The sequence below is a fragment of the Pelodiscus sinensis genome, chromosome 3, assembly GCF_052426305.1.
Source record: "Pelodiscus sinensis isolate ZL-2025 chromosome 3, ASM5242630v1, whole genome shotgun sequence".
Classification (NCBI taxonomy): domain Eukaryota; kingdom Metazoa; phylum Chordata; order Testudines; family Trionychidae; genus Pelodiscus; species Pelodiscus sinensis.
The window spans coordinates 89,313,360-89,337,471 of record NC_143054.1 but is presented as its reverse complement, the minus strand read 5'-3'; the positions used below and the strand labels follow the sequence as shown (position 1 = coordinate 89,337,471).

Genomic DNA, 24,112 nt, shown 5'->3' with positions numbered 1-24,112 from the left:
TGGTTCTTATGTTTTTATCAGCAGGAAGCAATTAAGCAGCTAAAACAAGGTCCTGCTTAGTCAAGTCTTAAGCATTCCACAATTTCCTCCATTTTTTCAGTTGAACAACTATGAAGCTCTTCCTGCAAAGCCTTGCCAGTTAATATACTAACCTGATTTGGGCTTGGAACTTTGTGTGTCCTGTGAAGGAGACTGAGGTCCGTTACTCTTTGTGGTTTCTATTCCTTTTGTCTGCAAAGGGAAAAAAAACAAGTCAAAATCCTCTTGGTTCTGGCTACAAGTGCTATCTTCACTTTCATCATCTGTAAAAGTGTTTGATGCTTCCCTTAAGACAGCATGGTGATGAACATGGTATTAAAATGAAAATAATTTTCTCCCCTCAACCCACAATTTTGGCTGTTTTTCCCTTCCAGCTATAAAGCAGATTAGGAATAAATTCAACTCCAGTTTTGTGTCCAAGTTAGAGGTTTTATTCACAATACATGAAAATGCTTTGTCACTTCAGTAATGGGCACAGCTAAAAGGCAGGTTATTCACCAACCTTCAACTGTATTTGTACTTCTCACCATTGTGCAGTTTGGAACTTACTTTTGTATTACCGATATGATCTGTGGGATTCATCTGCACGGAGCTTGTAAAAAGCTGAACAAGACAAAACAGTTTTAAAATTCTGAATGTTGGTGTACAGTAAGAATGTCACTAAATATATGTGAGAGAAAACACTGCGCTATATTTAAGTCATTTTTCAGCTATTCTTAAACTGTGGGTCACAAACCCATTTTAACAGGGCCACCATGGCTGGCTTAGACTTGCTGGGGACCTGCAGCTGAAGCCTAAGCCCCACCTCCTAGGGATAGCCAAAGGCTGATGGATCTGACATGGTCCCTGCCTCAAGCGAAGTCTTGGCTTTTGCCTCCCTCCCGGGGAGGTAGAGCTTGTGTTTGGGCTCTGCCAACTCTCCTCACCGGAGCAGCAGAGCTCTGGCAGGCCCAGGCTTCATTCCCCTGTCCAAGGATAGTATTTTTGTGGTCAGAAGAGGGTCACAGTGCAAGGAAAGTTTGAGAAACCTTGGTTTATATTATGGGAGGATCAATAGCATCTAAGCAGGTTTGGGACACCTTTCATAAGTTAGCAAATGTTTTTCACAAAATGGCAAAGTAAAAGCTTAACTGGAGGAGACCGGTTACATTGAGACTGCAATGCTCACAACCTGTCAATGTCTGTACCATGTCTACCTCAAAATGATGCAGTTACTCCTGATGTTTCAGGAAAGTGTGACCTGCAACACAGTTGACCAGTTGAGAGGAATGATCAAAAGGAAGAACAGGTAAGAGAACTAAGGATCCATGGGCAAACTGCAGCCACCTTATCTATTTGAATTATTTTAAGCAAAAAAGAAATTTCACTCCTTTCTCGCCTCAGCTGCTTAGCTTTGAAACTTTTGGAAATTAAACCCATGAACCCTAATATATAGAAGTTACAGTTCTACAGCACCAGACTAGGATATGGGTATGTTTTTTCCTGAACAGTACACTTTCTGATTTACATGGGCACCAGCCACTAGCTAAAATTGGACCTCCAGTCCTCTTATTCCTTTGTTGTTTCTTCTCCAAGAATGTCCCTTTCTGGCACAATTTGCAATCATTAGAATACATACTCAATTCAAAATTGTGTGGCCCAGAATGCACTTGGACCTAGAACCATGCAAGTCTGATAAAGACTTCAAGAGCCCTACTTCCCCATTTATGAAAGCAGATGCCAATGTATGAAAGCAGATGCCAATGTATCTGCTGAACCATCAGCTTCAGGCCCCAACCATGAAATATATCTTTGGTTCTGTTTGCCCAATTTCATGGAAGTACATGTGGTTCTAGTCAAGAGCACCAGTTCTACTAAACATACATAAACTGGTACATCAATTAACAGCATTTACTTCAGGGGCATGGGAAATAGTACATCAATATCAAAGTATGCTCTATTCTGTATTTACTCCCTCTCTCCCTCCCCCCCCACACCCGGGAAGAAAATTAGGTGCTACAATTGCTCATGCAATGTTATTGTGGCATAGCTAAAGTAGTAAGTATCAGTAAATACAAAAGATTTTTATATTAATGTTAATTCTTCTATTTTGGAAACAACCTTTTGCATACCTATCTCCCGGTTATAAAAACTGGTAAAATTTTTAGTATGCAATATAATTAAACCTTATTATTCATTCTGTGTAACTGTAGAAGTGACTGATGCTTCCAATTTTTGTTTTTATAACTGTGCCACTTTAGAGATGCATGATTTTTTGTATTAAAAGGCTTTTCAGAATCAAATTCTCTTAAAATGTGTGGCTCTCAAGGATCCTGTTCATTACAAAACAGAGGATATTACTAGAAATACGTACATCAACCAGGAGATCTGGATCTATGCTGAACTGTCGTCCTGACAACATGGCTTGGAAGTCCTCTAAACTGCAATCAATACTATCAAGATAATCCAACAGTTCAACTCTGGAAGACAGAAAAACAAAAAAATTGTGTGCTCTGAAACAGCATTATCCATCCCGTTATGCACCCACCTTATAGTAGCCCCCTCTAATTTGTATTTGCCTAGTTCATTGATAAGAATATCATGCAAGACCATATCAAATGCCTTACTAAAGTCTAGGTATACCATATCCATCCCTTCTCCCTTATCCACAAGGCTCATTATCCTATCAAAGTAAGCTATTAGATTGGTTTAACATGATTTGTTCTTTACAAATCCATGCTGGTTGTTATCTATCACCTTTTTCTTCTTCCAGATATTTACAGATTAATTCCTTAATTACTTGCTCCATTATTTTTCCTGTCAGAAGTTAAACTGACTGGTCTGTAGTTTCCTGGGTTGTTATTTTCCTTTTTACAGATTTGGCACTAATATTTGCCCTTTTCCCGTCTTCTGAAATCTCTCCTGTCTTATATGATTTTTCCAAAAATGATAGAGGAGGTATCTGAGCCTTTAGCTATCAGCTCTGAGTACTCTAAGAAGCATTTCATTAGGCCCTGATGACTTACAGACCTCTAACTTTTCTAAGTGATTTTTAACTTGTTCTTTTTATTTTATCTTCTAAACCTACCCCCTTCCCACTAGCATTCACTATGTTAGGCATTCCTTTAAGTAACAGTACCACCATCATTGCTTGTTTAAAACTTAACTGGCAAGTGCTGATGAACAAAAGGAAGTTTTTCTTCACTCAGTACAGTCAACCTGTGGAACTCCTAGCCAGAAGACACGGTGAAGGCTAGAACTGTAACAGGGTTCAAAAAAGAGCTTGATAGATTCATGGAGATTAGGTCCATCAGTGGCTCTTAGCCAGGATGGATAGGAATGGTATCCCTAGTCTGTTTCTCTGGAGTTGGATGACAGGGTAGGAATCACATGATGATTACTTGTTGTGTTCCCTCCTTCTGGGGCATCTGGCATTGGCCACTGTCAGCAGACAGGATATTGGGCTAGATGGACCTTTGGTCTGACCCAATTCAGCCATTCTATGTTCTTTGCGTGGTGTTAAACTGTTAAGAGTGTCTGACAGGAATGTCAATTTATGCATCAGATATTCAATATAAAAATTGATTGTGTAACAGCACAAACCCATAAGCGATGACCAATTCACAAAGCTGCTGTCTCCACAATAAAGAGGAGACCAGAATTCACTTTGCTTTAATTAGAATGATTTTTAAAGCTGGAAGTAGATTATATATTACAAGGTAACAGTATGAAAATCAGATGTCACATGTGGGGTTGAAGAGAGTGCCCAATTTAAAAAAAAAAAAAAAAAAAACTTTTCCACCACCAAGTGCCAATTGTAACTACCACTAAAGCAATATCTACAATGCCACTTTCACAACTAAAACATTAATCGTTCGAAGATGTGACACACACAAACCCCCGAGGAACAAAAGTTTTAGCACCGAAAAGTGCCAGTATAGTAAACTCCGCTCCCAACCATAAAGTCACATCCTTCGGTAGCGGTGTTTACTTTTTTAAAAAAGTGACCAAGGGAGAGCTGTGTCTCAGTGAAATTGTGAAAGCTCTTTGTTTCACTGAACAACCATTTAATTGCAGAGAGGCTTACTGGTGACAGACACTGTCCAGCAGCCAAAAGCCTTCCTAATCCTTATCTAAAAGAAAAAGGACAATGCTTTAGTATCTAAACCAGTGGTCCCCAACGCGGTGCCCACGGGCACCATGACGTCCACCGGGCCATTTGTGTGTGCCCGCTAAACAATCTGGGCCAGCCCGGTCCCGGGCGCATGGGCTGCCCCTGTCCTGGGGTTGCAGCACATGCCGGTGCTGGCCCCAGCTACATGTGTGGCCCCGCCCCCGGCACACAGCACATGTAAAGCCCCTGAGCAGCCCTGCCCCCGGCAGCCCCAAAAGGTTGGGATCCACTGATCTAAACTAATAGCATAATTGATAGAAGTGGGATATCTGTGTTTGATCTGACAAGTTTCCTGATGTTGTGCTCCATCCAAATCTTGTTTTTTTTTTTAAAAGCAAATAAATGTTATTTCAGGGTGACTGTTGCATTCACGTGGACACCATTTTGTTGACGCAGTAATGACATTTGAAATGCACCAACAAAATTAAGAAAACGTGGCCATAAAAACCAGATGCTGCTTCCAACATGCTTAAGTCTGCATGAAATATTAAATTCAAATCAGAAACCAGAGTTGCTATGTGTTACTTGTCCTGCTCATCTGATTACTGTCAGCAGCTACTGCTATAGAAGAAATGAAAAACATTAAATCTTAGACAACTGGATTCGGGGCCATTTTCAAGAACGCAAACAAACTGAAGACTGTTTTATGTAATAAGAGATGAGCCTGTTGTGCCTGATTGATAGATGAACCTGGACTTTGTGGTTTGTCATGTAAATAATGTGGACTGTGCTAAAACATCCATCTCAACATGATTGTTGTTTCTAAAGCAGACCCTCTGAAAAAAAACTGGCAAAACAAAATGACCACGAGATTCTGTGCACCAAGACAATGTTCATGTTTGAAAATCTGGATCACAGAAAACCCTGGAATGTTTCTCTAATACTTCCAATATGTTTGCTAATACAGAAGTTTACTAGATCCTGACAGTGAAAATCTCAGCTAAACTGAACTTCAAGTCCAGATGTTTCTGAAAAATCTTTTGATTCCAGAGCACGAAAGGAAAATCTAAGAATTCAAAACCTTCAAAGACAAATACTCAGCAAGAAGTGCGAAGTGATCCTGGCCCATAATTTGAGCCCCGAAGTGTTTGATGCCAAAGATTCTTTTTGGAATGGTGTTCCAGGTGTTGCATCCCCTCACCATCAACTTCACACCCGTACCAGAAACACAAATCCAGGAACTTATCCCTGCAACAAAACCCCATTGCCAACTCCATCCACATATCTACCCTAGCAGCACGCACCATCACAGGATGAATTACACAGCTATATGAAAGGCTCATTCACATGCACATCTACTAATGTAACATATGCCATCATGCCTTCTGCTCTGTGCACTGGACAAACCGGACTGTCTACCCAAAAGACTAAGTGGACACAAATCGGACATTAAGAATGGCAACATGCAAAAACCAGCGAGGGAGCACTTTAACCTCCCTGGACAGTTTCAGACTTGCATGTTACTGTTCTCTAGCAATTTCTCTTTGCAGTCTGTTTTTGATGTGTTTTTGCCAATCTGGAATTCATATGCAAATGTGAAACCCTAAACCAAGGGGTAGACACACACTGAGGTGGTTCTCGCATTTACAATAGGTAATTTCCCAATCAGGGGCTCTCTTCTCATCACTGTTGGAAATGAGCCCCATCCACTCTGATTTAATTAGCACTGTGTCACTTCCATCTCTGTATTTCCCCCTTTTTTCTGCTTCTCTTTCCTCTTCAGCATATGAGGAAATGAGTTGTAGCTCACAAAAGTCTATGCCCTAATACATTTGTTCATCTTCAAGTGCCACTGGACTCGTTCTTCCTCAAGATTAATTTTACAGCTGACTGACTTATGTTAGAGTGTTCCAGCCATTTGACACTAAAGATGAAATTTCAAATCTTAAAGGGGAATTTACTACTGATGTGAAGGTGCCTAGCCTTGATAAGAAACCAGATGTACTGGCTTTTTGCACCAATTATTAGAACACTTCCCAACTTGAGCAAAGTGGCACAGTGTGTTTTGAGTGTATCCCCTGGATCTTTTGATGCAAAACGCTCATTTTCAAAGTTGGGCTACCTCCAAGACCAGAAAGGGGGGGGGGGGGGAAAATCACATGAGTGATAGTACTTCACATTTTCTTTGAGCATACAGAAACCAGGATTTCTGGAAAAACTATTAGGCTGAGGCAAAAAAAATAAAATAATTTTTTTTGTTTCTCACTCCCCCCCCTCCCCCCGATTTAAAGGTAGAAAAACATGAAACGCTAATTTATATACCATGAAGCAGCAAAACAGCACAAAACTATGATTGAAGAATCCTTCGCAGGGCCTCTTCAAGAGTCTCAGTGAAAAGTGTTCTCTTAACAACCGCCTCTATCAACTTTAACTTTGTCAAAAGCATCAAAGCTACTCACTTCCCAAGAAGGTTGATGTTCTGTGAAATTACTCCATTCTCACTGAGTATGGAATCCATCATTGAGACAGGGTCTTCTGCAGTTAGAGTTGACTGGTTGTTCAACTGGACAGCACTAGACATGAGAGGGCTTGTACTGTCACTGACAGGACTGAGGGGATCACTTGCCGCAATATTGACTGGTTCAGTATTTTTATCTCCTTGAATTACTGGGATGTTGTCATCCTCATTATCATCTTCTACAATTACAATATCAGGAGAAAGACCACAGCTGCAACACACAGAGACCATGAATGAATTAACTCTGAAGAGCCAAAACTATCTTCTTCAAAGTCCTGCCTTAAGGATTAAAGAAAGTGAAGCACTTTGATATGGAAACAGACTAGCTCTGTAGTTGAATTTCATTCTAACTAAGTTTTGACCTCTCATCTCCTCCAATTTCCATGGCAGTAACAAACGTTTAATACACAATAAAAATAATGTCAAGAAATTGGAAAAATGCAGATCAAGCAGCTAATCATCTTTAATCAAAATCCTTGTTTTTAAAAGAAGTTTAAAAAGTCAGGATAATTTAATACAACTGTCTCAGCAAAAGTAGGTTAAGCAAAGTAACTCCAAGCTTCACATTCAGATTAAGTTGGTAGGTGACCATTATGGGGCATTTTCCAGGAATTAAATACTTCAAAATCTTAAACTTAATTCTTTTGGACTGGCACTAGAGAATAGGAAGGTATCAGGCTAGAGAAAATTAGTTTTATCTTTCTTATGTCTGTTTGCTATTTTCCGAATCTGAAAGGTAATTTTACAGGACTGGAGGAGGAGGTGGAGAATGGTGCAGGGCGACTCCCAAGGGAAATTCCTGTGGGCATCAAGAACAAGAACTGAAAGTGGGGCTCGTGAAGAGAAGTCAATCTTGTCATAACTGGCTAACTTAGTTAAGCCCACTGGACATTTTAAAAATCTCAGAGATGGGGGCTAAGTGGATCCTAGAAAGTGTACTCTTCTCCCCTTTACTGTATTCTGATACTCCCCTGGCCCTATGCAAGAGATCCCAGAAATAAAAATTCCTTCCCTAAAATTCTCACAACCACCATTTAATAATAAGTGATGGGTATTATGTAGCAGCTCACAGACAGAATCTTTTCATTCCATGAAGCCAGGGAGAACAAAACAAAACAAAAACCCCTCAGTTTACACATTTTCAAAGTACCAAGGAAATGGCACAATTTTAAATGGACCAGTGGGGGTGGATATCTTAAATATGAACCTTTCCTCTTATCTTACTGGGTTTATAATGCTCTTTTTAAAGAAAGCTACAATGTTTTTACAATTTTTTTTTAAAACTCTTAAATTCCTGATGTATCCTCCCACTTAATGACATTTTCAGGGGCTTAGGGGGAGAACTATCTATTTTCCAAAACTAAATCAATAGTTTTAAGTCTTAGGCAACAAAATCTGGATTTCAAATCCATAAAGCATAGTTATATGCTATTATGTACTGTAAACTAAAGGCAACATTGGAGACAATCCTTGAACCAGAAGGGCTGGGATGATCACCTACTTGTACCCGAGACTGTACAATAAACGTAAGTGTGGACAAAGATAAAGCACAGAATTAGGGAGTAAAATGTGGAAAATGCACTCCAAAGACCCTTGGACAATAGAACTAAAAAGGCTGGAGGACTTCAGTTTCTGAAGTAATTAAATCAATGACAGTGGCCTGCAGTCAACAAAAAGAGGCCTGGAATAATCAGAAGGCAACGTTTACACTTGGAAGAAACAGCACAACACTATAATCACATAAATTAGGGAAACTCCAGTCTTGTCCTAAGGAACTAAGAACCAAGTAATAAAATGGCATGCAGATGGCACTTTCCTAAAAGTTGTATATACATACCCAAGTGACCCTTTTAACTGAATTCTCAACCTAGCTACCCTAAGCTACAGTTTAACAAGTGCACAGGTTTGGAGTGCAAAGATTCACATATAATAGTAACTTTTAATAACCAATATGTTATTCAACATCGCATACCTGCACTTTGATTAAGCCTACTTCCTTTACTAAAAAAAAATGGAGATAGGTATCTTGTATAATTCTACAATGAAAATCTGAATTAGATTTTATGATTAAGCTCTTCCTGTCTATGCTGAATTGCTGAGCAACTTCACTATTGATACAAACATTACTTACTTGGAAGAGTCCGAAGTAGCATCCTCATTTGTTTCTGGAGTAACTGGAGCACTTACTTCTTCACCCATAGTGGTCTCTTCATCACCAATGTCATCGGTGACATCATAAATAATGATGTCATCTGAAATCTGTTCCCTCTGCTCTAGTCCCTCTGTTCTGCTGAGTGGTACCTGAGAATAAAACATTGCTATTGTAAAGAACCAAATTTCCAAACTAAAAGTAGACCCAAAAAACTTTGAGCCCTAACTGAATGCCTTTTTTAAAAACAAAGTCTAGATATCTAGACACCCCCCGCTCCCCACACACACAGATTGTGTATATGTTTTAATTATTTGATGCTTTAATTTTTATGAGAGAACATTTAAACAATTAGGCATATAGCTGTAACTTTTGTTGCATGATTAATTACTTTGTTATGGAAGTTTACTACTAACCTATGCAAAACCTCAATTACTTTGAGATAGTTGTCATGGTTGATGCTCCACTTCACGTGTCTGTGAGCCCCTGCACTTCTTCAGAAGTTTTAAGTGCCCAGTTGGCTGCGCATGTGCAGTGGCTGTCTCTCTATTCTGAGCAGCTACACAGCATGTGCAACCAACTGTCCTCCCAGTTCCTTCTTTCCTGCAAGGGTCAAAAAAGCTCCAAAGCAGAGGGTAGAATAGTGGGGCACCCCACAGGAACAGCCATCTTGAAGAACCTCAGTTACTGCACAGATGAGTAACTTTCTTCTTTGGGGAACATCCTTGTGGGTGCTCCAGTTAGGTGCCTGCAGTGCAGTGACTGCAGCAGAGCTTTGAAGAGGTTTAAGGGATAGCGGGTAACACCAAGCATCAGCAGCTGATTGAAAACCACTGCATTAGAGAAAAACTGTGACACCCAGATGAAGAAAATTGTTGATGCCCACAACCCAACAATTTGATTACAGTGTAGGCTGAGGCTGTGAGCTTTGGGGATGCAGAAGGGGGCTCTGGCTGGGGGAGGTGGGGGGCGAAGGGGGAGGAGTAGAGACAGGGCTGGAGCAGGAGAACAGCTCTCAGTCAGCAGTGTATCAGGGAATGCCAAGGCAAGCTTCCTGCCTCTCCTAGCACCACAGACCATGCTGTGCCTCAGGTTCCCAGCCAATGGGATAGTGTAGCTAGTGCTCAGGGCAGAAGCAGTGCATAGAGCCATTTGTGCTCTTCCTCCCTCCCCCCCTTGAAGCTGAATCTTCCCCCCTCTTGCACAAGAATCGTTCCTTCCCCTACCCCCCAGGAAGAGCAGCTCTTGTGCAAAAATGGAACCTCATTCATTATGCAAATAAGGTGCAGTAATATTCCATGCTTTGCCTCGTTTGCATTTTTTGTGCAAGAAGGGCCAGTGTAGACAGCCTCAATGTTCAAAGTGGCATGGGAATCCTTGAGTGTAGGATTGCATTTGTGCCTTCTGCCAACCGTGTGACTTTCAAAAGGACTAAAGGATTTCTCCAGCATCGTAAGATTTTAATTGGAGAGCTCTAGCTTTTCTAGACCTTACAGTGAGCCTGCCTTCCTCCCCCTCAACATTGGCACTTGTGTAATGTGGGTTTCTCCTAGGTGTCAGAGACATTGACAGCCTACAGGACAAATAGAATTTAAAACCTGGGGAACCAGGCATGTCAGGAAAGGTATTCACAAGGAAGGACGGACGGACGATAACCCCTTCCAAGTGCCTCTGGCTAAGAGGCAAATGAGGGAAAAATAAAAAGTATCTTCCCAAAAGGGGAAGTAAAATGGATGAGGAAATAAAGACTAAAACTAAGGGTTAAATTAAGGGATTAGGAACGAATAGCAAGGTTTTGGACGGTACTGCTGTTGTTCCAACCAAAGACAATGGTGATAGAGAAGGAACTGGGGGAGCAAATGCCTATGCATGCTGGGTAATAGCTCGGAGTAGCACAAGATAGTTGCCATGAACGCACAGCCAATTGAGGCACTGCTATCTAAAGTTACCAGCCAGAACGGCAGGGGTGCGCCCGACAACTGAAGTGGAGTTGAACAGTAATCAACTAAGGACAAGACAAAAAAACAAAGCAAGCCAAAAACCTTTGAGAGGGATACAAAAATATATCAGCATCATAAATAATAGGGTCACTATGAATGCTGGCAACAGAAACACACATTACAATGCAAAAGGTTTAACTACCAATTGTAATCTGCCATTCAAGTAGTTCACTGAAGTGAGTAGTAGCTGAATTCCAAACAGCACAACTTCAGCCACTATAGGTTACTCCTGTTAATAATTGTGTTGAGTTTTCTCCATCCCTTCAGTTGCCACAAGAACAAATAATGTACACTTCAAAAGGAACTTACAGGATTGTTTGTGTCAGCTGGTTCTTTGACAATCTGCTGAAACATAGTGGACTTTGGAGGTCCATTGGTATTCAGAAGTAGTGGCCTAAAATCAGAAAAAAGTCAATTGCATGTACACTTGTAAAGTATGAAGGTTTCTATAGGCAAGAAACAGCTCAGCAAAAGAAACCCATGGTTAGCTGATTAATGTACAAAATCCCATTTTTCATACTGTACTTACCGTTTGCGTTTTAGACTCACTAGCTGGTTATTCTGCACCAAAGTAACAATGAATTGTACGATCTACAATAAACAGAAAATAAGTAAACACTACCATGCCAGGTTGTCAATCAAGATAGCCCACCACTGTACAAAATTTACCTTAGACTAGGTGCCCTTTGCAGTCCTTCCTAATGCTATAATTCTAACTCCATAATGCAGGATTTGTGCCTTAACCTAAGTTGTGGTTCCCAATCTTTTTTATATTGTGGACCAGCAAACTCATTCAAAACTGTTGGCAGACCAGCACTGAAATATTTGCATATTCACTATGGTAATTTTAGCCCATGGTATATCAGGCAAATCAAAGGACAGGAGACATGGTTAATAAGAATTGGAACTATTGCACACACACTTAAAAATAAAATAGTTGCTAATACTTGTTAAAGAGTATTCTTCACTCCAAATCTTTGCCTCAATTGTACTAACATTTAAAAAGTTAACAGATCTGACCATGACGACACATTCTGCACATTCATATTTTTCTATGAACTTAATAAACGTTGGCTGGGAGCAACTGGAGGCCGGGCAGGCTCTTATCGAGCAGGGAGGGAGGGAGAACAAGGTTGCAGGGGCAGCTGCCTTCCAGCAGCACTTGGACTTGGCTGAGCACCGCAGCCACCCTCCACGCAACCCCACCAGCCAGGTGGCACCAACGGCCACTGGAGCTGGAACTGGGGCCATAGTGAGGCTGGCCCAGTAGAACAGCTTCATTGTAACCCCCAGTCACACCACTCACCCTGTGGCTGTGTGGAGAAGTGGGCGGGAAGCACATCTTTTGTGCATGCATAGGCATGCATCTGATGGGGAACCCCAGTGAGTGGGGCTAGTTAAAAGCTGGGGACATGGCCTGGCAATGTGCCACATGGCCTGTCAGGCAGGGGGTTTGTGGACCAGCGGTTGGGAACCAATCTTAACCATCCAAAACAGATGGCTTTCAAGCCTCCTTTTGAAAACCTCCAGTAAAGGACCTTCCAAAAATCTCCTTAGGCAGTCTATTTCATTGTCCTGATGTTCTTACAAGTTCAGATGTTTCCTGAGATTCAATCAAGATCTTCTAAACTGTAACTTCAACTCACCGTCTTGTCCTGAATTCTGTGCCAAGACAAAGCAACTTCTCCATTTTTATGGCAACCTTCCAAGTATTTTAGACCACTATCCTATCCCCTTCAATCTCCGCTTGTGAGCATAAGAATTTATCTAAATCAGACAAAAGCAGCTGTATAATCCACAAATGAATTCTTACCTTTCGAATGACTTGTTGCTGCTGCAAGTGTTTTGCTCTCAATTCTGCCACTTCCCTCCACAGAGATTCGTTTTCCCTGTTTCAACAAAAGGGATTTAGAAAGCTAAACACAAACATAAGGAACCCTTCCATTAACACAGTTTTGCAATGTCAGTCAGGTTCATTAATATGTTTCACATTAAGTATCACTGGCAGAAGCCATTTTCAAATCCCTGTTCCATACCAGGCTGAAGGGGAAATGAAATCATGTCTCCCAATACTAAGTGAATGCCCTAACCATTGAAAGCTATTCTTACCTTCCCCTCATTTTTTAATTTAGCCCTTTATTCCTTTGCTTTTATGCTAAAGACTGCATGAACCATTTTCTTTACATTTCAGGACAAACAATATTTTGTTCAGCTCCAAACAAAGTGTGCTGATTTTTTCAATTTGCCAAAGTTTTGAGGGAATATTCAGATTCTGTTCAATCTTTTGATTTTTGGAAATACCAGAAAACCAAACAGTTTATTAACCCAGCTGTAGGTCTGAGGCTAGAATCATTCCTCTCTCAAAACTACCAATTTTGGCAGGGCCATCCATTTATGAGCAAGTGAATGAGTGTGTGCTAGTTAGACATGGTATGTTATATGGCCCTCCCCAAATAATCTGAGACAACCTTCAGTCCCTTTAGCTATTATCCTACAATGTACTTTCCCCAAATTATCTTTCTATATATAAAAGTTTTTCCTGCATGAAAGTGGGACATGTCACTCAGCATTTCACACCCCTACCTCCCCACCACCTCCCTTTTGCCCTGCTCACCCTGCAGGGATTGGCAACCTATGACTCTTGAGCAGCAGTGCTGAAGGTAAACCACTGCTGGTGCGCGGGGGGGGGGGGGGACATTGCAGAGGCCAGCCGAGTGGCCTGCTGTAGGGGCCAGACAGCAGGATTGCCCGGCCCCTGAGCTGGGGCAGGCTATACCTCTGGCGGGGGGAGGGGAGAGAGAGATGGGGGAGGCTAGCCTTGGCCCAGCCCAGCCCAACCCAACCCCCTGGCAGCTTGGGGGGGGGGAGGGGGAATGGAGACAGGACGGGGGGGGGGGGGAAGGGGAGGCGGAACAGCTCATTACATGTATTTTGACATCCTTAACTCAAACTATTTCACTCAGATGCTAATAGAGATCAAAAGGGATGTTTACTATATCTTCTATACATGAACAAAAGTTATATTTGCAATGCATACACTCCTTTAATTACAGTTACATTTAACAGCCCTCCATTAAAGTTTGTGTTAATGTGAGAACGTGTCTGGGTGTTCAATTAATGAAAACTAATGAAATATCCTATTGCTTACTATTACAAGCATTTGCTTTTGTGTAACCTTTGTAACTTACTCAAATCTGGTGAAATACTAAATGAAGAATTTAGGGACATAACAGAAAACAACTTCAAACAAAGTGGTCATCAAGTGAATACAAACCCTTGTCAGATTAGGGATGTTAAATGGCATTTGATCAGCCAATCGACCAGTTGATTAGTTGAGGGGAGGGAGGGGGACTGCAGAGCCACAGCATGGTTAGCTCCCAACCCTGGGAGCTAACCCAGTTGCGGCTTTGCATATTAAATGTATTAAGAGCTCTCAATACATTTAAAAAGCAAGATCACAGCAGAGCGGGGGACCTGGCACGAGCCAGGAATCAGCTGATTCTCGGCTTGTGCCGGGTCCCACGCAGAGATGGTGATTGGGGGAGGGGGGGGAGGAGAAAACCAACTTATAAGCAGCTCCCCTAGCACCAACTCCTGCTCCCACTCCTTGCTGCCTCTCTGCTAGAGGGAGGAGGGGCACAGAGAGGAAGCACCTAGTCAAGTCTGGTCGACTAGTCACATCCCTGTGTCAGATTGGTACAGGCAGTCCCCGACTTACACGGATCCGACTTATGTCGGATCCGCACTTACAACGGGGCTTTTCTCGCCCCGGAGCTCACGGGCGGTGGGTCGCCACCCGTGTCCTCCGGGGTGAGAAAAGCTTCCCCCCGTCTCCCTGGTCTGCTGGGGGGGTCCAGCAAAGCCGCTGGGCCCCCCAGCAGACCAGGGACACCAGAGCAAAGCTGCCGCCTGGGCGGCTTTGCTCGTTTGCCCGGGAGCAAAGCCGACCAGGCAGCAGCTTTGCTCTGGTGTCCCTGGTCTGCTGGGGGGGTCCAGCAACTTTGCTGGACCCCCCCAGCAGACCAGGGGGACAGGAGCAAAGACTTGGAGCACGCCCGCAGCAGGACAGCTCAGGCGCGCTTGGCCTGTCCTGCTGTGGGCGTGCTCCAAGGCTTTGCTCCCCATCTCCCTGGTCTGACCAGCAGACCAGGGAGATGGGGAGCAAAGCCTCGGAGCACGCCAGCAATGGGACAGCCGCGGCGCGCCTGGACTGTCCCGCTGCCCGCGTGCTCTGCGGCTTTGCTCCGGGTCTCCCAGGTCAGCAGACCAGCGAGACGGAGCAAAGCTGTGGAGGACTTGGGCGGTCCCGCCACCCCCCCCCCCCCCCCCGCAGCAGACCAGGGAGACAGGGGTGCAGCTAGTGCCCCCCCAGCAGACCAGGCTTTTCTTGCCTACTCCTGGGGTAGAGCAGCTGGGGGCTGCCGGGTTGGTCCCACAGCACCGCTCCAGACCACTGGGCAGCACCCCAGCTGCTCTGCCCCAGGCGTCCTGATTCAGCCGCTGCTGGTCAGTTTCAGCAGCAGCTGAATCAGGACGCCTGGGGCAGAGCAGCTGGGGTGCTGCTGGGTGCTCCAGTAGCGCGGAGGGTTGCTCCAGTAGCGCGGCTCCTCTGGGTGGATTAACCCAGCAGCACCTCAGCTGCTCTGCCCCAGGCATCCCCAAGTCAGCCGCTGCTGAAACTGACCAGCAGCTGACTACAGGAAGCCCGAGGCAGAGTTGTTCTGCCCCAGGCTTCCTGGAATCAGCCGCTGATCAGTTTCAGCAGCGGCTGACTTGGGGACGCCTGGGTTTCTTAAGTTGAATCTGTATGTAAGTCAGAACTGGCATCCAGATTCAGCCGCGGTTGAAACTGATCAGTTTCAGCAGCGGCTGACACCAGTTCCGACTTACATACATATTCAACTTAAGAACAAACCTACAGTCCCTATCTTGTATGTAACCCAGGGACTGCCTGTATCTGTAAGCAGCAGCTATAAGGTAGATTTCAAGTAATGATTAATCTCTGGGCTATTTGAATTCTAAAGGGTACAGTAACTAAGCAGGAGAATAGAGATCCCCAAGTTTATTCTGGGCATCTCTAAAAAAGACTTTTGCGAAACTGGCAAACTATTACATCTATGCTAGCTTTCTAGATTTATGAACTCTGACTCACCTGTTACTATGTCTTACCCACTTTAACCTCTCAATAACTCATTTCTTCTTACCCAATATACCTATAGTTCACCAAAGAATTGGCTACCAGCATTGTACTTGGTGTAAGATATGGAATACTAATTTATTTGGGAGGAAGTATTAACCCTTTGCAACTGGGAATAACCTGGTGTGGTGTGATAAATCCTGTTCATCTGGATGGAGAACTGAGGGGGCTGTCTGACTCCACTGTAAGACAAATATATTGATCCACGGGGCACATGTTACCAGCTTGTGAAGACTAATTTTAGAGCATACTACCAGTTCAGAATGCCTGCTATTGTTGTCTGACAGTCTCAAAACAGGACTCTCACAGCGATGAGCCACTCTAGACAGGTGTCAATGACATCAGTAGCTGACAGGTTTAAAATAAAATGTAAGATCTTCACACAGTGCACAGTCAATCCATTGAACTTATGAAGGCCAAAAGTAGAAATGGGTTCAAAAAGAGAATTAAAAAAAGTTCAGGGAAGACGTCTGACAGGCATTACTGCACCCAAGATGATCTGGGAAACAATCCCATTGTTCTGGATGTTCCAAAGCTAGAGCTTGGGGGACTCTGCAATATATGATTCCGTTCATTCTTTCTATACATTTCCTCTATAGTATCTGGTATTGGCCAATTTTAAGCACCAATGTATTTCTCACTAGATTTGCAGCTTCAAACTGATCAAATTCATTGCCCTCAGTGCTATTTATGAATCCTAAGTAATATTTACCTCTTTAATGCAGACAGCCTGGATTCAATGGTCTCATGTTTAATTTGCACCTTCTGAGCACTGCTTATGATTTTAGACAGATCTTCCTGACGGATTTTATTTTCTTCAGGTCTTGAAGAGGAAACCTTTAGAAGCAAAGAAAAAAAAAGTCACAACAACCTAGTGATGAAATCTTAATGCTAAATGTTATTTGTCCTACTGCTACTCCAAAAAGAAATTAGTATTTATGAAACTAATTTCTAATGATGATTATTCAGCCTCTCTCAAATTAACTTTCCATGGATAAACAGATTTCAGTAATGTATCTATGGAATGTAAAATACTTCAGTAATTTCTACATCACTAGGCATGTTTAAAGATTAAAGTTGTAAAAGTGTGTGTGTGTGTGTGTGTGTAGCGCTTCCCCCCCTTTTATAAAAGATTGACTTTTTAAAAAGGCAACTACAGTAAACGGTTATATTCTACTTCATACAACTTTTTACACAGCCATCACCACTGAGGAATCTGAACAACCTTCCAGTATTGTACTAAGTGAACATATGTAACATCTGTCACGTGTGGTTTGTTCTCTTATCCTCTCACGAGGGATAGTTTAATTTTTTTTTTTTTTTTAAAGACAGCGCTATATATTTATACTAGCGAATGCAAGATTAAAGTAGTATGATCTGTAGATGGAACAAAAAACTAAGCAAAATCGTTTGATAAAAATGTACTGGGAGGGGAGGCTCACAGATTACTATAATAAGGGCCAAATTCACAGCCATACAAAATGCATTACAGATTGTGAAATCTGGCCTTATGTACTTTTACCCTATACTGTTCAAATTTCACAGAGACGACTAGCATTTCCCAGACTGGGGGTCCTGACCCTACAGGGAGTTGCAGGGGGAAATAAGGTTATTCTAGGTCACCCTTACTTCTGCACTGCTGCCTTCAAAGTTGGGCACGTAGAGACCAGTGGTTGTAATGTCGGCCGGGTGCCCAGCTCTGAAAGCAGCACCCTACCAGCAGCAATGCCATACCAGGTCATCCTTAATTCTGCACTACTTTCAGAGCTGGGCAGCTGGACAGTGGCAGTGGCTAAGGGCCCAACTCTGCAGGACAGCACAGAGGTGAAGGTAGTACTATAATACTATGCCATCCCTCTGCCCCACTGCTGGCAGTGGCTCTACTTTCAGAGCTGGGCTCCTAGCCAGCAGTCTCCCCTCTCCAGCTTCTCAACTCTGAAGGCAGTGCCAATGCTAGCAGCTGCGCAGAATTAAGGGTAGCAATACTGCAACTTCCACCACTACTTTTTGGGTCAGGACCCCTACAATTACACCACCATGAAATTTCAGATGTAAATATGTGAAATCAAATTGACTAAAATGGCATGTGAGTTTGGTGGGCCCTAACTATAATGGATATTAAGAAAAAATAAAACAGTGAATGAGATTTTTTTTCAAAAAAGTTTGTTTCTCTGCCACTGATGGTACAAATCCAAACAGATTACTTGGGAGACTACTTGGAAGAAGCATGATTTATGTCATTCTCTTTAAATCAAAATTCCTTTGTAACTACAAGCTTCAGTCAAAACTGGCTATTATTGACAACCTGCCCCCCACCTATTAACAAAACTAATTAAAAGCCAACGCTCCATATACTTTCTATGACCTTTCACTCACCTTCCTTTTAATGTGCTCCAATAAATCATCACGGCCCTGCTTAAAGTATGGGTGCTGGAATTCCACAGGACCATCCCGTTCTAATTTGACAATGCCTGAGTCAACATGGACTACTTTACGGAAGCCATCTGAAAAAAACATTTAACCATGAAGGAAAAAAAAGCACTACCAAATTCAGAACTTTATTGCTGCAACCTCCTCCCATTTTTAATGGATAGATGGGGAAAAGTTCTATGATATTCTTAGACAGCAATCTTTGTTAAAAACCAGGCTAAAAAACTTACACATATTTAGCTGTCTCACAAAGCTTGCCATGTTGTTGTGTTTGAAGTACTTAGGAAGAATCTCTTTTGCAAACCTTTGCTCATCCAACACAAGAAAACTCTGGCCATTCTAAAATAAAGAACACACATCGTATTTAACTTTTAAATATCTGTTTTACAACGGGTCACAATAAATACAGGGGTTGAAAAAGCCATTCATTCAACAGTGGCAAATAGTAATTTTCCCCCTAGAAAGTGTGGCATTTAATCCATGCCTTTTCCTCAAACATTTTACTAGAGAAAAAGCTTTTATGCTTCATAGTTACAAACACGTATGTCTGACTATTTGGGAATCAGGCTATACAAACGCATGAATTTTGTATGACATTACGAAGTTCATTATGCAAACTGCTGCGCTCATACGGACTGACTAGGGACATTAGAAATAATTAATTTTAGTAATCATGCAGCCGCAACAATTCTGTTATATGGTTTTACTGAAATGCTCCCATTCCCAGCCAGTGCTCTCCTGGCTCCCAACACAAGGCCTGAGGGGCCCCCTGCCATGTCACGCTGCTGCTGTATGAGAGGCAGTTTGGGGTGGCAGGTGGGAGACACTCCATGAGGTATCACCATTATAGTCTGTGGACATGCTGTTCCAAATTAAGAGGCAAGTATTATATTGTTAGATAAAGTTTAAAAAAAAAGACAGTGGCAACTGGCAACTCTGGATTTCTCTAAATGCAACTTTTGGTATTATATACTCGGGTGATGAGACTAAATCTAGTTACCAAAACAAGTCATTAGGATTAGCTAAACTATCCCCCTCCCCCCCACTAGCAACATTCAACACAGTGAACAGCTTGGGAATTGATGTGTCAAATCACTGACACTTGAAAACAGTCTTGAAGAACAACTTAAAATTCACTTTGCAATGTAACCAGTTGATTTACATAATCTATATCATTTTCTCCCAATAAGCAGTTTTCCTTTGTTTCATTCTTGCATCATCTTCTTGCACTGCTTACATGTGACATGTTTTCCTTTTTTACCTAGGGAATGAACTTCAAAATATTTTTAACAAGGTCTCTTATGCCCAGAAGCCATGACAGTTTTTCTGAAGCAAAAGTGTGGGGGGGAATATAGGAAGCTATGTGTACACTGAATGTCTTCCCTTTTTATTTCCAGACTACCCTACTGTTCCTATCAATGCTGCCTCTGTCCTTTCCTATATATTGTCCCTCTGTGTTTAAGAATGTCTTCACTAACTCATCTGCCATGCTTGGCCAAGGTCCAACACACACAGTCCTATCCAGCCTATGTCTTTCTTTGCACAGGTTACTTTTTTAGTCTGCTGAGAAACAAACTGGAAGCCCAGAACTTTAAAGCAGCAAGAGCTAGTAGTCAGGTTGGACAGACTACACGCCGGGGACCTGACTGATGTTAAACCAGAGAATTTGCTGAACTATGGAAGGTCAATATCCTCTGGCAGCATTACCAACACTGTTACTGCTTATGGGCTCCTGGAAGGCATTACAGCTAAAATACAGCACAACACCAAGAGCAAGGACTGGTGGCTGTAAAACTTGATAGAACTTGGCCTCACCCATATTAAGTGGACATCTGGCTAAGTAAAATCATGCTGGACCACAGATGTTGCCAGACCCAAGAGGTTTAACCTATTAAGCCATTAATTCATTTTTATGAGAAAGTGTAAGCATAACATGTTTGTGATTGAATTGTAATGGTTTAAGGTGTTTGTGTTTTATTGGTAATTCAAAAATCCGATTAAAAAAATAGATTTTTATCCACCATGACCATTGCTCACATAGAAAGTTGACAGGTTCTGCAAGTTTTTATTCATGCTATTTTTTCCTACCGGTGTAAAAGCAAAGGCACCAGTAGTGAGGTGTGTGCTCACTACAAACACCACTGACCACGAGAACCGTGCGCTCCCTCTGCATCCAAATCAAAGTACTACTATGGTTCAGTCAGCGCACCTTGCAAATTGTATGTATGCAAGCAGTTAGCAAATGTACCCTATCCTGGGATACCAAATTAATTACGACAGTCTTGCGGACCACTGAGATAAGAGCCAGTCATGTGGCGCACTCACTAGCCTAGATTTCCCAATGCTGTTCTGGATGGAAAGAAGAGCTAAGGTGTTGAAATTTCAAGTTTATCGACCGCCAATTAACAGCTTAATCTTTTACATCAGTTTTTGGCCAAGTCCAGGGACATCCATTTGATAGCAATCCCTACACATTATTTCTATGCAGTTAAATGTGAAGAAGACTGTCTTCTCACCAATACGATTCCGAATTTTGACCATTACTTTGCTTTCACCATCAGGGCTTGTCTACATTAGACCATTCAACCATTTGTATTAAGGATGTTAAGAGGCAGATAATTCGCTAATCGTGTAGTGAAAAGAAATTGTATTGACCACATGATTAATCATTAAGCCAAGTGCTCAATCTCAGCTTGCCAGGAGCTACCCTTGCTGCAGCTCTGCAGTTTAAATGAAGCTAAGAGCCAGAGTGCAGGCAGCTCTGCTCCTACTACATTAAAACTGTAGAGCCACAGCCACCCCTATCCACAGCAGCCTGGACCGGCCACAGCTCATGGGACCCCTGCACAGACAAGGGCTACTGCCAATGCACCCTCTGCCCACAGCAAGCCCCAGCCCATTGCAGGCAGAGGCTGCTTTGCAGCAGCTTCCCCTCGCCACCCCCACTGCTACCTCTGATAGAGGCAGCACCGGGGGACGGGGGGGGGGGGGAGGGGAGGAGGGGAGCGCACAGGCAGCACCACAGAGATGGTGCTGGGAGTATCCAGTTTATAATCCAGCTCCCCCCTGCAGCACTGGCTCCTGCTCCTCCCCTTATTGCCTCTGATACAGAGTCAGTGTGTGCCGGAGTGTGTGTGGGGGGGAAGAATACCAGTAGTCAACTCGACTAACCAGTAAGTCTAGGCTTATCAGTTAGTCAACAACTCACTCACATCCCTAGTTTGTACCAAGTGACACAAAATTACTGAATACGTTCCAACTACTCATTTTAGTTTGCATTTGCTTCTTGTACACAGCAGGCTTTAGAGTTCCCTCTAAGACGCATGCCCATGCACAAAAAATTTTAGGCCCACTCAACTCCCTGGCAGAGCCCTACAGCAGCACTCATAACCACTCACTTTCCTGCTGGACAGAAAGGTGAATGCTGGTGGCGGCGACAGCGGTGGCCTGGTGGGGCCCCGTAGCACAAGTGGCTGGTCTGTCTCTCTCCCCCATTTATTCTGGCTGGTGCCGAGGCGCAGTGAGGCTGTTCCTGCTTGAGCAGCCTCACCAGCCCTTGTTCAAGCTACAGCAGGCAGTATGCCACAGCCTGGCTGGGACTAGAGAGCTGTATGAGAGGCAGCAGCTGCACCACAGCCCCTATGAGGTGGGAGGTGTGGCTGGTTGGGACCAGAACTACCAAGTGACAGCAGCAGGCAGTAGCGGCAGCTCCAGGGCCAGAGCTACCACACGGCCCCAAACCTATCCCGCCAGCCAGCAGCCCTGGCACCCTTGCCAAAGGAGCTGCTGGCCAGCCAGCTGGGCAGTGCAGCCCCAGCTTGCCCTTTGCCCACCAGTTGAGGGAGCCGGGCAGCCCAGCCCGGCTCTCCCTCAATGAGCAGCTCCTGGAGGAGAAGGGGGGCAGCCCAGTCCTGGGCCTGCCCCCCAGAAGAACCAACAGCCCAGCTCCAGTCTCACTCCAGTGAGATTTCAGGGAATCTCTGATCTCTCAGCCCATGTTCCTTAGTTCCCCCTGCCCTGAATCCTGCACCCCTGAGCCACCCCGTACCTCCCACCCCCTGTACCCGATTCCTGTACCACAGGGTATAATTATGCATGTGAGTGTAAAAAGTAACTGGTGGGTGCCATGGTGGCGCACATCCAAAGACACACATGATGTCAATGTTGGTGCATCACTCCACTCTCAGCTGTGAAATCTTAGAAGGAACACTGGCAGACTGGCCCTCAATTTAAGATGTCACTGGTGACAGCTCAATAAGATGAGAAGCCTCCACCTTCTTTATCCTTCAATTCAATTACACTTCCTCAGTCAAGACTCCTCAAATCTTAACAAGGAAAATCAAGAGACCATTAGAAATATCATTTGAAAGTCTATGACAGACAGCTTTGCTCTGATGAGCCAGATGCTGTTCCTCATAATGTGATTTGCAGCTGGAAAATCATGAGCATCCCCATAGAACTCAAGTCTTCAGGCATGGCTAAGAGACAGGGGATACTTTGCAATGGTATAGTAGAAGGCAAAGCACAAAGTGTCAGTTGGCAATCCACAATGGAATCACTGGCTGTGGACCTGAGGAACAGACCATGAAAAATGGACACTGGCGGAGGTGTGACTGAAAGGAACAGAGAAAAGATTGTTAGTGCAACTAAGGAGGTTCAAAACCCAAGAGAGCTATTTAAGATTATATGGACTGGGCCAATAGCAAATGCATCTTTGGAGGCACTCAGAGTTAGCTGATTGATACACAACTGCAATCTGCCCTATAAATTCTGTGGTTTCTCCCACCAACTGCTCCATTGACAATCAAAGTATGCTGATTAAAAGTGCACTAAGATTGATGGGAACAATTAGTGCTTAGACAAATAATTTTCACCTATATAGGCAAGCCCTTTTTAATATCCAGCTAGTATGTTTCTGACATTTTCCAAGTCACACTAAGCCATGAGATTACTTAAAAAATTAAAAAATCCAAGTTTATAACAGTATAGCCAGATTTTAAGAATCTGGTTAGTTTCATGTTCTATAGATCAATATCACTATGTATCAAAAGAAGTCAGAACAGGTTAAACACAACTGCAATGTTACAATAAAGGAAACAGGTATCTATTGAAATTCACAACTATCACTGATGTAAAATGTAACAATAAATCAAAGTCTAACTACTTAAATCCAAATGTCTTTTTGCAGAACAGACCCAGAATTCTTACAAAATTCCAATTCTGATCATTAGTTTCTGCCTCAACCTGCCCTAAGGAATTTCCAATTAATAAGTTATTCTTTGCTTTCAGTAAAAAATAACTAATTCAGTGTTCTTAGAGCTGCAGGCACTAAAGCCTTTGCCAATTATCTGTCCCTGCTTGGCGAGGAGATGAGAGTTGGTGGAAGCAGCTCAATGCACTACCATCTCTTCCCCCTCCCAATCCCTGTGGAGGGCTGGAGCTGTGATGCTGCAGGAAGCTACTTCCTCCTGCTGCCCTTGCCTGCAGGCTCTGCCCCCACAGATATCATTGGCCAGGAATCCCAGCCAATGGGAGCTGTAGGGCAGTGCCTGCAGTAAAGATGTTAAATGGTGCTTAGAAAGCTAATCAAGTAATCAATGGAATTTCCATTGATTAGTCGATAAGGGGGTTCATTCTGCCTCTGTTTTTTAAAATGTTGTAAGAGCCTGATGGATCTTACTACATA

The 24,112-nt window shown here is 43.1% G+C and overlaps 1 protein-coding gene across 1 annotated transcript in view; it reads right to left on the bottom strand.

The window, feature by feature from the left end:
• Positions 1 to 24,112, bottom strand: part of HSF2 (heat shock transcription factor 2) — a 32,167-nt gene that overhangs the window by 1,223 nt on the left and 6,832 nt on the right. Inside the window, exons 2-12 of the mRNA XM_075924067.2 lie at positions 18,657 to 18,765; positions 18,373 to 18,500; positions 16,709 to 16,833; positions 12,613 to 12,688; positions 11,329 to 11,390; positions 11,109 to 11,193; positions 8,782 to 8,951; positions 6,592 to 6,861; positions 2,393 to 2,498; positions 589 to 642; positions 153 to 231 (exon numbers count right to left, since the gene is read on the bottom strand). Of these exons, the coding sequence (XP_075780182.2) occupies positions 153 to 231; positions 589 to 642; positions 2,393 to 2,498; positions 6,592 to 6,861; positions 8,782 to 8,951; positions 11,109 to 11,193; positions 11,329 to 11,390; positions 12,613 to 12,688; positions 16,709 to 16,833; positions 18,373 to 18,500; positions 18,657 to 18,765 (1,264 nt within the window). The remainder of the gene's footprint in view (positions 1 to 152; positions 232 to 588; positions 643 to 2,392; positions 2,499 to 6,591; positions 6,862 to 8,781; positions 8,952 to 11,108; positions 11,194 to 11,328; positions 11,391 to 12,612; positions 12,689 to 16,708; positions 16,834 to 18,372; positions 18,501 to 18,656; positions 18,766 to 24,112) is intronic.